The sequence below is a fragment of the Erpetoichthys calabaricus genome, chromosome 8, assembly GCF_900747795.2.
Source record: "Erpetoichthys calabaricus chromosome 8, fErpCal1.3, whole genome shotgun sequence".
In the NCBI taxonomy this organism is placed as follows: Eukaryota; Metazoa; Chordata; class Cladistia; order Polypteriformes; family Polypteridae; genus Erpetoichthys; species Erpetoichthys calabaricus.
The window spans coordinates 44,941,773-44,955,765 of NC_041401.2; the positions used below are offsets into that span (position 1 = coordinate 44,941,773).

Consider the following 13,993-nt stretch of genomic DNA (forward strand, 5'->3'; position numbering starts at 1 on the left):
TTATGTTGGTCAGGGTTATACTGTGAAGGAGGCAGGAGTTGAAATGGCAGCCTTTTAAAAGCCAAAGCCTTAGCCATGACACTACACCAGTGAATTCAGAAAGAATTCAGACTTCCACATTTTCTGCACATTTTTTTGTATTGAAGATTTAATTTTAAGTGGATAAAATTGCCATATTTTGCCCATCAATCTACACTCAATAACCCTTAATGATAAAGTGAAAGCATGTTTTCAGAAAGCGTTGCAGAATTATTGAAAATCAAAAACAGAATTCTCTCATTTATTTAATATTCAGAGACTTAACTCAGTACTTTGTAGGAGCCCTTTTTGGCAGCAGTTACAGCTTTGAGTTTCTACAACCTTTAACATGTGGATTTGAGCAGCTTATCTCATTCTCCCTGGTAGATCCTCTCAGGCTCTGTTAGACTGGATGCGAAGTGTCTGTAAACTACCGATCTTCAGGTCTCTTCAAAGATGACTGGGCCACTCAAGGAAAGTCTGGAACTTGTCCAGAAGCCAGTCCAGTATTGTCTTTTCTGTATGCTTCAGGTTATACGTCAGGCTTTCTCTCTGTATTTGGCTGCATTCATCCTTTCCTCAATTCCAACCAGTCTCCCTGTCCCTGTGGCTGAGAAGCACCCCCACAGCATGATGCTCCCACCACCATGCTTCAACATAGGGATTGGCATTAGGCAGGTGATGAGTAGTGCCTGGTTTTCGCCAAACATGGTGATTAGAGTTCTGTCCAAAGAGATTCATTTTTATTTCATCATGCCAGAGAATCAATTTCTACAGAGTTTCACAGTCTTTGAAATACCATTTGGCAAACTCCAAGCGGGAGTTATCCACTCTACCATACACACCTGATTGATTGAGCGCTGCTGAGATTTAGTTCTTCCAACAGGATTTCTCAGCTCAGTAGAGGACTTCTGAAGCTTTGTTGGTGTGACCATTGGGTTCCAAGTCACCTCCCTGACCAAGGCTCTTCTTGCCCAGTTACTCAGTTTAGCAGGATGGCCAACACTAAGAAGAGTCCTGGTGGTTTCAAACTTCTTCCATTACATTATTATTGAAGCTTCTGCGGTCCTGGGAAAACTAAAAGCTTAAAAATGGTTTTATACCCTTGCCCTAATCTATGCCTGACCAGAATTTACTCACAGATATCTGGGGCCGGTTTATACTTCACAATCAGAACGTGAATGCGCATGCATCATGGTTGCCACGCGACCCTGGCGTTCATTTGTAGCGTCCTCTGAGCAGACCTTCATAAATTAACTCAACACATGCGCAAGTTGCAGTACCAGCAAAAAATAGAGGGGGGTAGGGGGTGCAGTGTGTTCAAGTCGGAAAGTGATGTCAGAGTCTCTATTTATTATCAACATTTGACAGCAAGCCCCTTTACAGATCGTACAGGATCGATGTGCGTGCTTCAATGTTTGATGAATTGTTCGATGTGGTTAAGCAAAATGCTGACATACAAATGTATTTGTGGTGCTTTTCTTTTCAAGCGTCACATATTCATGAACATAATGACGCGATGCATTTTAAAGGTTTCACATACCATCTTCTGTGCCATCTTCACAACAGCATCAGAAAGTAAGGAAGTGTATTTGAGCAACAGAGGAAAAAAAGGTCTTTTTTTTGAAAGTGAAATTGTCTTGAACTGGCATTGTGTTGGTTATCCACTAGGGCACATTATCTACATAATAAGTATAGCGCCTTTCCATAATGAACAGTATATTCCAATGCAATATAGTACCAATGGGGGTGATGGCAGGTGAATCCACTCATTCAGGGTCAGGTGGCATTGTGATTAAAGTGAATATTTTGGCTTTAATTTTGAAATTTTCACTTTAACCTCGTAGTTTATTTTGTCATTAAAGTAGACTGTCGTAAACAATATCTTTAAAATGACCCAGTTGTTAATCGCTACGTGCTTCTGGGGCTTCACCTGAACTGACAGCAGCAGCAAGCAGCAATCAGCACACAGAACACATTAAGTTTATGAAATTCCAGCTCTCTGAACACTGAATCCTTAGATTTATTTCACTTTCATGATGAAATGCATTAAAATATATATATTACATTTTACCTATAAATAGTTAACAACATTTAAATATTGAATAATGTTAATAATTACAGATGTTTTGGCGGCATGATGGTGGAGCAGTAACGCTGCTGCTTCACAAGGAGTCACATCCCTGGTGGTCTCTGCTTGGTTTTTGCATGTTTTCCTGGTGGGTTTCCACAGTGTGCTCCGGTTTCTTTCCAAGGACAAGCAGGTTTGGGGATTTGGCAATAAAATAACGCTAGTGTATATGTGTGCTCGTATTCACTTTTCCATAAGCTGATACCCCATCCTCAGATTGTTTCTGCCTTGTGACCGATGCTTGCTAGATGGATATAATCATTAGATATCCGTCCTTTTCAGAGATACTATGTCAAGGTGTCCTAGAAATTTAATGGATGTTTTGGGCAATTCACAACACTGCAAAGCCGAACACTGTTTTTGTACCGTGATGATATCTTGCACTGCCACCTGGTGGAATCTTCCAGAAGTATGCATGCAAGTATAAACAGTACACCACTTGCTCAGCAGTAGCGTCCACAGGCGCACGCGTCACGTTGCGTGAAGTATAAACCCGGCCTTTGACTCTTTTCCTGACATGCAGTGCGAATTGTGGGACCTTCTACACACAGGTGTGTGCCATTCTAAATGATGGCCAAGTAACTGAGTTTGCCACAGGTGGACTCCAATCATGATCTACACACATCATCTCAAAGATGATTAAAGGAATCAGGATGCACCTGACCACAATGTGAAGTGCCACAGAAAAGGTTCTAAATACTTATAAAAATGAGAGATTTCAGTATTTTTTTTTACTTTTATACATTTGTAAACCTTTCAGAAAATACGTTTTCACTTTGCCATTATTCGTTATTGGGTGCAGATTGATAGGTAACAGTGGCAAATTTATCCATTTAAAATAAAATCTGAAGGAGTCATAATACTTTCGGAATCCACTGAACACTATTTGCATTCATATAAGAGATGCTGATGTTTATTATCCACCCATCCATCTGTTTGAACCTCCTTTGTCCAATTTTGGGTTACAGGGGCTGCAGTCCCTCCCATGGGATGCCAGCCTGTTATAGGGTACACTCATCTGCATACAAACTCTCACACCAGGGCACATTTGGTTTAACTTGGGTATGTTTGAGTGGGTAACTAAGGTTCCCAGAGAAAGACTCATGTAGACACATGAGAAAGTGCAAAATTCTTACAGATGTGACATATCATCAATAGACACCATGCCGTCATGCTAGCCATGTCTGTCATCATTAGGAGTGTTCCCCATCATGTTTACTATTATTTTGAAAGCCACTAACGTGTAGAAAATTCTGTGCTTTGTGTGTGTCAGAAAATCCTTTCAGGCTGGCACAAATTAGGAAGAGTGATAACTAAGCATTTACTTGCTCTTTTATTGTGCTTTTTCATAAAACCCCGCTCAACATTGTGTATACATTTTTCAAAAGCTGCTCTTCTTAATTGATCCACGTTACTAAGCACAATATTTGGCCTGTGTTGGAAGAATGCCATCATTTTCTCAGATTCTCTCAGTTTAAAAGAAGCTAAAAATAATCGTCTCAGAGTTACATTTCTTTGAAGTCTAATGACAAGTCTACACAGATAACAATAGCTGTCTGGTACTCCAAGAGCATGTGGGCTTGTAAAATGTTAATGTTCTACAGCTTATTACTATAATTCTATGTGATATACTGGACAGCTATTGGCACTTATCCAGTGCAAGCATTATCAGGAAAAAGCGTAACAGAATCTTATTACTACTGTAATGATTGGAAGAATGGTCTGAAGTCTAAGATTACTGGAAAATGTCCACTATTATAAAACTTTATATAATGATGAAAGATTTGCGCTGTCATCAGCCTGTATTAATTCTGTTTTATTTTATTCAGTTTCTGTTCTGGAGAGCCTATTTAATCATAACAGGTTTTTTAAATTGGAATGCACATTTTTTAATCTTTTGCAAGCTTTCCTTTACATTTTCTATGCTGTTCCTACTGTGAAGCTCTTATTCTGGCCTTTGCTTTTATCTGTTTAATCTGTTGGATTATAAAAGCTGTGTCAAAGACTTGGTCTGCCTGAAACTGAATATGTTTGTTTCTATTTATTTATTTTTATGTTTGAAAACTGAGGGCAGCATAATTTGCATATACGGTGTATACAGTACATGTTACTCTGCAAATCATTAGGAACACTGAATTAATACTGCGTAGGGCCTCCTTCTTCTCTCTAAACAGCCTCAGTTCTTCATGGAATGGATTCCATCTCATGTATTTCTTCCATGTTGATATAATGTATTTCTGTGTATTCTTTTAGCTACATATTAATGCTGAGAATCTCTCATTCCACCACATCCCAAGGGTGTTCAATTGGACTCAGATATTGTGGCTGGGAAGGCAATGAAAATACTTTCATATAACTTTTACTTTGATTCACAATGCTTTACATGCTGGAAGTAGCCATTACAAGATGGATAAACTGTGGCCATGAAGGGATTCTCATATGGTCAGCAACAACACTCAAATAGCCTGTGGCATTCAAGCGATAATTAGTTGGTATTAAGAGACCCAAAGTGTGCTAAGAAAACATTCCCTAAACCATTACACCACCACCACCAGCCTGGATTGTTGACACAAGGCAGGTTGGGATCATGGTTTCATGATATTGGTGCCAAATTCTGACCCTACCATCCATGTGTCATAGCAGAAATCAAGATTCATCAGAGCAAACTATGTTTTTCCAGTCTTCAGTTGTCCAGCTTTGGCGAGCCTGTTCCCACTGTAGCCATTGGTCCTCAGTGGCTGAAGTCCATCTGCTTCAAGATTCGATGTGTTATGCATTTTGAGATTGTTTTCTGCTCACCACAGTTGTACAGACTGGTAATCTGAGATACCATAGCTCACCTGTCAATTTGAACAAGCCTGGCCATTCTCCTCTGATTTCTCTCATCACCAGTATGTCTCTGTCAGCAGAATCGCTGCTCACTGGATGTTTTTTGTTTTTCCACACCATTCTGAGTACATTAATAATAATAATAATAATTCATTACATTTACATAGCGCTTTTCTCATTCTAGAGACTGCTGGGCATTAAAATCCAGGGAGATCAGCAGTTATTCAATACTCAGAAATAATCAAACTAGCCTGCCTGGCACCAACAATCATGCCACTGTCAATATCACTAAGATTATATTTTCCCCCATTCTGGTTTTTGATGTGAACATTAACTGAAGCTTCTGACCTGCATCTGTATGATATTAGGCATTGTGCTACTGCCACATGATTGGCAGATTATATAATTGCATTTCTGATTTCTGGTTAGTGTATATATATTTATGTCTATCTTAATAAAAGGATAATTGTCTGTGTGTCTCTGCCATTCCAAAAAATTGGGTAGACTGAAAGAGATTATTAGTATTCTCTTAACAGAAGTCAATTGGGTAGTCTTCGGGATCTCTGATCTGAGATGCAATTCTCATGGGCATTATAGACCCCCTTCCAGGCTAAGACCTTCATACAACTGGCACAACCAGTGATATGAAACAAAGGGACATCCCCATTTCACACAGTATATGTTAATATTTGGAAAGGGTTTTTTTTTGTTTTTTTCTTTTGTTTTTTTTTTCCTTTGAACATTTTTTTGGTTCTGTGTTTTCATTTTTCGTTATACGGTATATATGTGTCATATTCCTCTTGCATTTCTGAGTTGCTTATTTACATAAATCATCCACATATTCCCTGCTTGCAGTTAATTACGTGTTTGCCATTTTTATTTATATATATATATATATATATATATATATATATATATATATATGTTTAGTTTCTGTTTTCATATTATTGTAATATTGTTTAATTTTTTCCTTTCATTCTATTTATATGCATTAACTGCATCCTACAGTACTTGTTTATTATTGCTGTTTTTGCATTATGTATATTTTCTTGAATACACTGTTTTTTATGCCATTTTTGTGTTATCAACTTTAAGTACTATATATGACTTTAGAATCCTTTTTGTGAAAGGACACAAAGCAGTTTTTTTATTCCAATATATATAAATATATATACACCAGTAATGGCGCACTGCACAATAACGTGCAGTGAATACGCTTGACTTGAGCATTCCTAGTTTTCATCCTCTTTCTCTGTACGTTTAGCATTCATTTGCTCAGAGGTTGGTGCGCTTGCTGCTTCCTGAGCAGTTCTTCTTTTCTCCACCCTAGCGGCCCGCTTCTTCTCGTCTTTCGTCTGCAACTTTTCATGTTAAAACTGATTAAGTCAGTGTGTTGCAATTACTTGGTATGTTTTCTTAATTTTTCACTTAAGCTGGCACTTAAGTCTTCAATCTGCCTTAAGAATGATTTAAGATATGAAGAGGTAGGGGAAGTGATGGCGAAGGTGGTAGGGATGAGAATGGCTCCCATTCGCATGCGCCGCAAGGCTGCCCTGCTGGCCGCTGCCGAGAGTTGATTCTACAATAAAATAAAATAAAAATAAAAAAGAGGAATAATCTTGAAGGTCAATCATCACCCCGAAAGCATATAATAGATGTCACATAGTATATAGGTGAAACGGTTTGCGAGCTACAGGTGATTTAAAATCCTGGACAGACAAACAAACAGCCACGGTAACATATTATATAAGAAGATTACATTATACATTATATTACATTATTTTATCTCTTTTTATTGTTCAAATTTATTCATTGCATAAAATATTGCCAGTCTTCATGAGTATCTCTCTCTTGTTTGAGTTTAGATGTCCTGATTCTGCACGTCCTGATACAATCCGCCCTTGTTTACTTCCCTGCAAAAAGGACTGCGTTGTTACTGCTTTCAGTGAATGGACACCTTGCCCCACTGTTTGTCAACCAGGTAAGTCAAAAAATAAATATCATGTTAGAAATGAATCAAAACTGACCAAATTTACTGCAAAAGTCAACATTCTGTATCAAAATTAAGAACATCTGCAATGTATGTTGCGTTGCAATGATGGCTGTTAGTATAGCAAAACATTAAAAGAATTAAACCGTCATGCCTGTTTTTGATATTGTTTCTGTTGTCCAGTGCTTGGTAAGTTGCAGTGTGCTGTCATATCAGCATGATCCTGTGCTGGTCTGGTCTTAGCACTTATTTATGGTAACATGGCCAACTTTAGGGGTTCAGCACTGTTGCAGTGTGCCTCTGAGCTGTGGACTACAGCAGACCAAGACTAACGCCAAGTGCAGTTGCAGTGTGATTTTTGGAGTCAGAGAACTGGAACAAAGTTGTACAGTATATTAAATTAGGCCACCTCATGAGCAGGTCTAATAAAATTAGCATGGTGGGTAATACAAAATTAATTCTGAACACATCAAACAGACAGTTACAGACATGAAAATGCTCAAATATACCAGATATACTATTAAAAAAGTATGAAAACCATGTTTTATATTTATATTTGGATTGAAGTATAGCGTGATACTGAATTATATATATTTAATCCAAGGCACAGAAGAAGACAAGCAGTGCATGGAAATATTTATATTGTGTAATATCAGAAACAAAACAATACACATCAACATTTAACCATTAATCTTCAATAAATAAAGTCAATGTCCCCGATTAAGAAATCGCTCAGCCACCGATTCAGAAAGTGCACATTGAAAGATACTGCCAGTTTCTTCCATGCAGTATTCCTTTGGAGTATTGTGGGGGTATCCTTGAGAGTGTCAGAATTCTGGGATCCATGATGCCAAACATATCGATAACTTTCTAATATTGCTTTTTGGAACAGGATTTGCCTGTTCAAAGAAAGAAAGATTTGATGAAATCCAGCAACCTGCAAAAGTGCACGTTTAACACGAATGGTTAACGCTTTGAGGCCATAGCAGAGTATCAATGTGCCCTCTTATCCAGTCTTAGAATAATATGAGATACCTTGCACATAATTACAAATATTGAGGCCAAATATCTGGGGTCTCACATTTGAACATGGTAAGCTACTCTTGAAAGAGTGGGTACTGTCAGTAATTAACCCTTTTTCCTTTTGATTATAATTACCGGACAGTACAGGGTTTTGTTTAGGCAGCAGAACATTCCACACCTTTCACAGTAACAACTAAAACAACTCCATGTATGTTGAACACAATGTCATGGGTCTTAGACTTTGTTGATATCATTAATATTGCAAAAATGGAATATGATGCTTTTTTGAGATAATATAACGTTAAGTAAAATAATATCACTGGGGCACATTTTACACATTGCAAAAATTGACCTCATAAAGTTTACACGGACTTTACTGTTTAACTATTTTACACATTCATACTTTCAGCAATATTGCTTTATGCCATCTCCCTTTCTTTAGCCACTGATCCTGCTGTTTTGATCCTCTTTTATTGGATATCCCGATAATCTTCATGCACTGCCAACAGCATGACTTACTCTGCGGGCCTGAAGGTTTTTCCCACTGTTCCACAGACTTGTAGTCCCTGGTTGATCAACCGTTCAATGCTCAACTCATGAACATTGTAAATTTAGCTGTGAATCCGTTAAACTGGATCAACATATCTGGGATTGCCTGAGCTAAATGTAATCAGCCGTTCTAGAACTGGCTAATCTGCAGGTACAAAACTGTGCTAAAGTAAACCAGGATTCATTCTGAGATTAAGGAGTATTTAATTTCACTTTCTGAAACAGACCCCAGGCTCAAAGATCACATTTAGATTATCTGCAGCAAAAAGCTAGTAAACAAAACCAAGTAGTCCAGCTATCCATGGTTTCAGATGGGAACTTATAAGCAGAGGCATTTCAAGTGAATTCAAATAAGGAACCAATGAAGAAGAGGCAGGAAATTCAGCAGCCAATATCGGTTACTCATATTTTTGTATTACAAGAACTATGACTGTCAAATGCAGATTTCTCTGGAAATACAGATAGCTGTGGGGAATTTATGAACCATTCCAATTTAATTTTTAGCTGCAGTCAAACTTTATTTTCATTTGCTGACTCTCAAAATGTCTATTATTTTCATATCAACTTGCAGATTGTTGTAATGGGTAACATAAGTGGCATACTTGCGGTTCTTTTTTTCCTCACTAATTTTTAACTGGAATTTCAAGACGTTTTTGAATGCCTTTGAAAGCGTTTTTTTGAAAGTTACATTTTAAAACTGAGTAGTAAATTAATTGCTAAATTTGTTTTTACTTTAAAACACTACAGGATGATTTAGACTGGAATGAGAAAGTATTAGCAACAGTTTTTGAATGAATTTGTCTAAGTAGCTAACAGATGATCTAGCTTGTCATACAGTAACTGAGTAGAGAATACTGTTGACTTCCATCCGTTCTTTTAATCAGGGGTCTACAAATTCGCTTCTGGATGGCTGTAGTGGCAGGAGGGTTTTTCTTCTGTAGCACTTGTTGCTCTTGCACCATTTTAATGATTCATTCTTAAGATTCCCCACCCTAAATTGCTTAATTTAGTCCACAACAGCTCCATTCCCTGTTTTAATTTAAAGTTCCATAGTTGGAGTGGTGGCTTTGAGGCTAGGGATCTGTGCCAGCAATCAGAACATTGCTGAATCCCGTTAACGTCAGAAGTGACTCTACTCTGTTGGGCACTTGAGCAAGACCCTTATCCTGCAATTGTTCTGTCCTGGGTATGGCATTAATCTGCTTCTAGCCCTGTAAGCAGGTCCTCCAACTTACAGGGAAAACTTGAGGGTTGGTGGCAGGATTGGCACTCCGGCCACCATAAAAAAACTCCACAATGTTCCAGTTTGATGCTGAGGTGTAACCCACTGCCAATCCAGGTGATTCCTGGTGCGGAAACGTGCTGTAATCAATGCATGCTCCCAATGCCCCCTCCTTCCCCTCTCTTATTAGCAGGAAGATGTAAAAAACAAAGGAAATAAAAGGTCTTCATCTAACTCCTGTGTATTCATTGTAAACCATCAGGTTTAGTAAAATATATGGAAAGAAACTGAAGGGAAAAAAGTGACGGACAGCAAATTACTCATGCACTTCAGGCTACAAATCAATAGGATAATTGTAGCTGCTGGTGTGTAAGGCAAGATCAAGCACGGGTCAAACACATGCCGAAAGAAATCTTTCAGTCCAAAAGTGTGTTTTAGAAGATTTAGTGAAAATTTAAAGCAAATAGTTCACACAAGAACAAAGAAAAAAGGTAGTTACACACATAGAATAAAAGGCAAAAAAATGAGAAAAAAATGTTTCTTATCTAAACTTAGCTTTTCTTGTCAAACTTCATTTTTTTCTATACTTAAAGACACTTTACTTCACCTTCAGTACACTCTAAACATACGGCACTGCAAGTTCAATAGAGCATTTTAACTTTCATACTATTGAGCACGTAAGGCATGGTTTAAAACCATGTACCCTCCCTCAGAGGGACAAAAAATAGTTAGAATATACCAATTCAATTCAACTTGTGGAGCTTCTAAGAACCTCCCATAGACTATGATATGATACAGGGGTGGGCAAAGTCATTCCTGGAGGGCTGCAGTGGCTGCAGGTTTTTTTTTCCAACCTAATTGCTTAATAAGAAGCACTTATTGCTCAAGTAACACTTCTGCTTCACTTTAGTTGTCTCGCTCATTAAGATTTTGAACACTTATTGTTTATTTCAGTCTTAAACAGCTGTACAGTAATCCCTCCTCCATTGCGGGGGTTGCATTCCAGAGCCACCCGCGAAATAAGAAAATCCGCGAAGTAGAAACCATATGTTTATATGGTTATTTTTATATTGTCATGCTTGGGTCACAGATTTGCGCAGAAACACAGGAGGTTGTAGAGAGACAGGAACGTTATTCAAACACTGCAAACAAACATTTGTCTCTTTTTCAAAAGTTTAAGCTGTGCTCCATGACAAGACAGAGATGACAGTTCTGTCTCACAATTAAAAGAATGCAAACATATCTTCCTCTTCAAAGGAGTGCGCATCAGGAGCAGATAATGTCAGAGAGATAGAGAAAAGCAAACAAATCAATAGGGCTGTTTGGCTTTTAAGTATGTGAAGCACCGCCGGTACAAAGCTGTTGAAGGTGGCAGCTCACACCCCCTCCGTCAGGAGCAGAGAAAGAGAGAGAGAGAGAGATAGAGAGAGACAGAGAAAAACAAACAATCGAAAATCAATACGTGCCCTTCGTGCTTTTAAATATGCGAAGCACCGTGCAGCATGTCGCTTCACGAAGCAGCTGCACAGAAGGTAGCAACGTGAAGATAATCTTTCAGCATTTTTATTTTTATCGTCTAGGTGTGCGAACAGCCTCCCTGCTCAATCCCCCTACGTCAGGATCACAGAAAGTCAGTGCAAGAGAGAGAGAGAGAGAAGTAAGTTGGGTAGCTTCTCAGCCATCTGCCAATAGCGTCCCTTGTATGAAATCAACTGGGCAAACCAACTGAGGAAGCATGTACAAGAAATTAAAAGACCCATTGTCCGCAGAAATCTGCGAACCAGCAAAAAATCCGCGATATATATTTAAATATGCTTACATATAAAATCCGCAATAGAGTTAAGCCGCGAAAGGCGAAGCGCAATACAGCGAGGGATTAAGGTATTCTTGGTTTTTAATTACCCCTTATTAGCAATCAGATGCAAATGACAAAAGAAACCAGAATTTCTTCATTTAGCTTGTTTCCATTTACACCTGTGTGTATTTATCATGCACTATCTGGTTTAATTAAACAGAAAAAAGTGAAGAACTGAGAATTACTCATCTGTTTTAGTCTTCAAATCATTTGGATGATATCCTTAGAAAGGAAAAAAATTCTAGGATATGAGAATCACCTGACATGGCAGAGAAGTATTAACAAGCCATGAAATTAAATTATTGACAAGGATTGTTTTTCAATTAAGCAACTGGATTGGAACAAAATCCTGCAGCCACTGCGGCCCTCCAGGACTGACTTTGCCCACCCCTGATATAATATATAGGCAAACATTTAAAATAACTTAAATAACTAGCAAATGGCTGTTACAATAATGTTTTTGGAAAGGACAAAAATCTTCAATAGAAGAACGACCTGATAATGCAAAAATAAAACACTAACAAGCCATAAAATCAAATAAAATTTGTTATTGGTAAGATCTGATTTCTAATAAAATTAAGAATTTGGGTGTGGGACAAAAATCTGCAGCCACTACAATCCTCCAGAACAGTCTTTGTAGATCTCTTCCCTAAACCCACTTGTTTTAATTCAAGGAACCAGAACCCAACACAGGAATGTCAACTGTAATACCAGTACCAGTCCCTGACAGGGCACACTCACATGCACAGTCAGCCATTCTGTTCAAGTTTATGGTTATCAGTTAAGTAACATGGACATCCCTGGTGGAAAACAGGAATATCGGGAGGAAAAGCATGTAGACACCGTGACTCCACAAAGACCACGAAGAGGCCAGCATTCAAACCTGGCCTCCTTTAGTTGTAAGGCAGCAGTTCTGGCCCCTGCACCACTGTGCTATGTGACGGATATCTTGAGTATGAAATTTACACGAGAGAAAAAAACGAAGACAAACAAAGGAATAATGTAACTTCTTTTCAAATAATGCTTGCTATTTGAAAAACAAATGACAATGTCGATGAGGTCATGCAACTAGATTATGCCCAGTTAATGGGTGAAGAACATCAAGTTTATGTCAAGTAAAACATGTCTGTATTGTGTTTCATTCATTTCAATAATAACTGCCAAGCACTGCCAGGAAGAGGCTTTACATGGTGATCAATAAGACCATGTTAATATGCAAGGACAAACGAAAATTAAAGTAGAAACCTCTTTTCCCAAGGAATGCTATACAGTAAATGCCAAAGTGAAAAAATACAACCAAAATTATGAAATTTGGGAACTGGGAAATTTGAATTCAAGTCACACTTTAAATATGGAAATACACTTGGAACACCAAATTAGTGTTTTTTGGGGTGCTTGTAGTAACCTGATACATTTTCTTTTTATTCGCTTGCCTCATTACAAGATGTTTTTAATTACTCTTGTTTGACAAAGCATAACCAAGGAATTACCTTGGTAGAGAGAGAGATCACCTCTCAGGGCGATTACTGCAAGATTAATTGTCAACAAATTACTGAAATTACATAAAATCATTCAATCAACTCAATCTTACGCATTTTGTGTTATTAGCAAGCAGAAATGCAGTTTATAAAATTATGATGGAGCAATTGAATTAACTACAGGTACTCGTCTGTCTTAAACTAGATTGTATGCCACTGAGATAAAATCTGCATACATCTAAATAAATTAAAATTAAGCACTGGAATGTTATTTGTGACTAATAAAGATTGTACTTTTGATCCAGTAATAATTCTAGATCATCAAACAAACGTTCTGTTAATGAGAACTACCCTTTTTTCCCCTCTCATTTCCGTACTACAAGGCGATCAGTGTTTTTTTTTTAATTTATTCACATAGATGTCAGTATAAAAATGAGTGATTACATTTTACACTGCATCCTCTCACATTCAAAACAAATAGATAAGAATGGATTATTAGTAATGTAGTTTACACTCTTTATCTGAAAACATGATTATCAATTCCTGGTTGAACCATGACGATGGCAGTGAATGTACAGTACTATTAAGGGATGCACATTATTTAAGAAAGGCTTACGTGTTTATAGTCATTATATACAAACATCAAAAGGTGCAGGGTGGCTGCATAAGTAAATAATACTTTATATTCAAGGCTAACTGAAATGGGAAATGACTCATATATTAGGGAGGATATTTTGGACAGGTATGACACATGGGGTGATTTATGAGCCCCCAATTATATAAAACATCAAAAAAGAAGTCTAAAATGGGATAGATATAGAAATGAGTAACTTTAAATATCTAATTACAAACACAATAAATAGCAGAGTCAAACAAAGAGCGTTACATTTCATAATTA

General features: G+C 37.6%; 1 protein-coding gene across 1 annotated transcript in view; it reads left to right on the forward strand.

Annotated features, from left to right (window-relative positions):
• thsd7ba (thrombospondin, type I, domain containing 7Ba) overlaps nt 1-13,993 on the forward strand; it is a 1,117,993-nt gene that overhangs the window by 779,241 nt on the left and 324,759 nt on the right. The window contains exon 11 of the mRNA XM_051931000.1: nt 6,844-6,959. Within this exon, the coding sequence (XP_051786960.1) occupies nt 6,844-6,959 (116 nt within the window). The remainder of the gene's footprint in view (nt 1-6,843; nt 6,960-13,993) is intronic.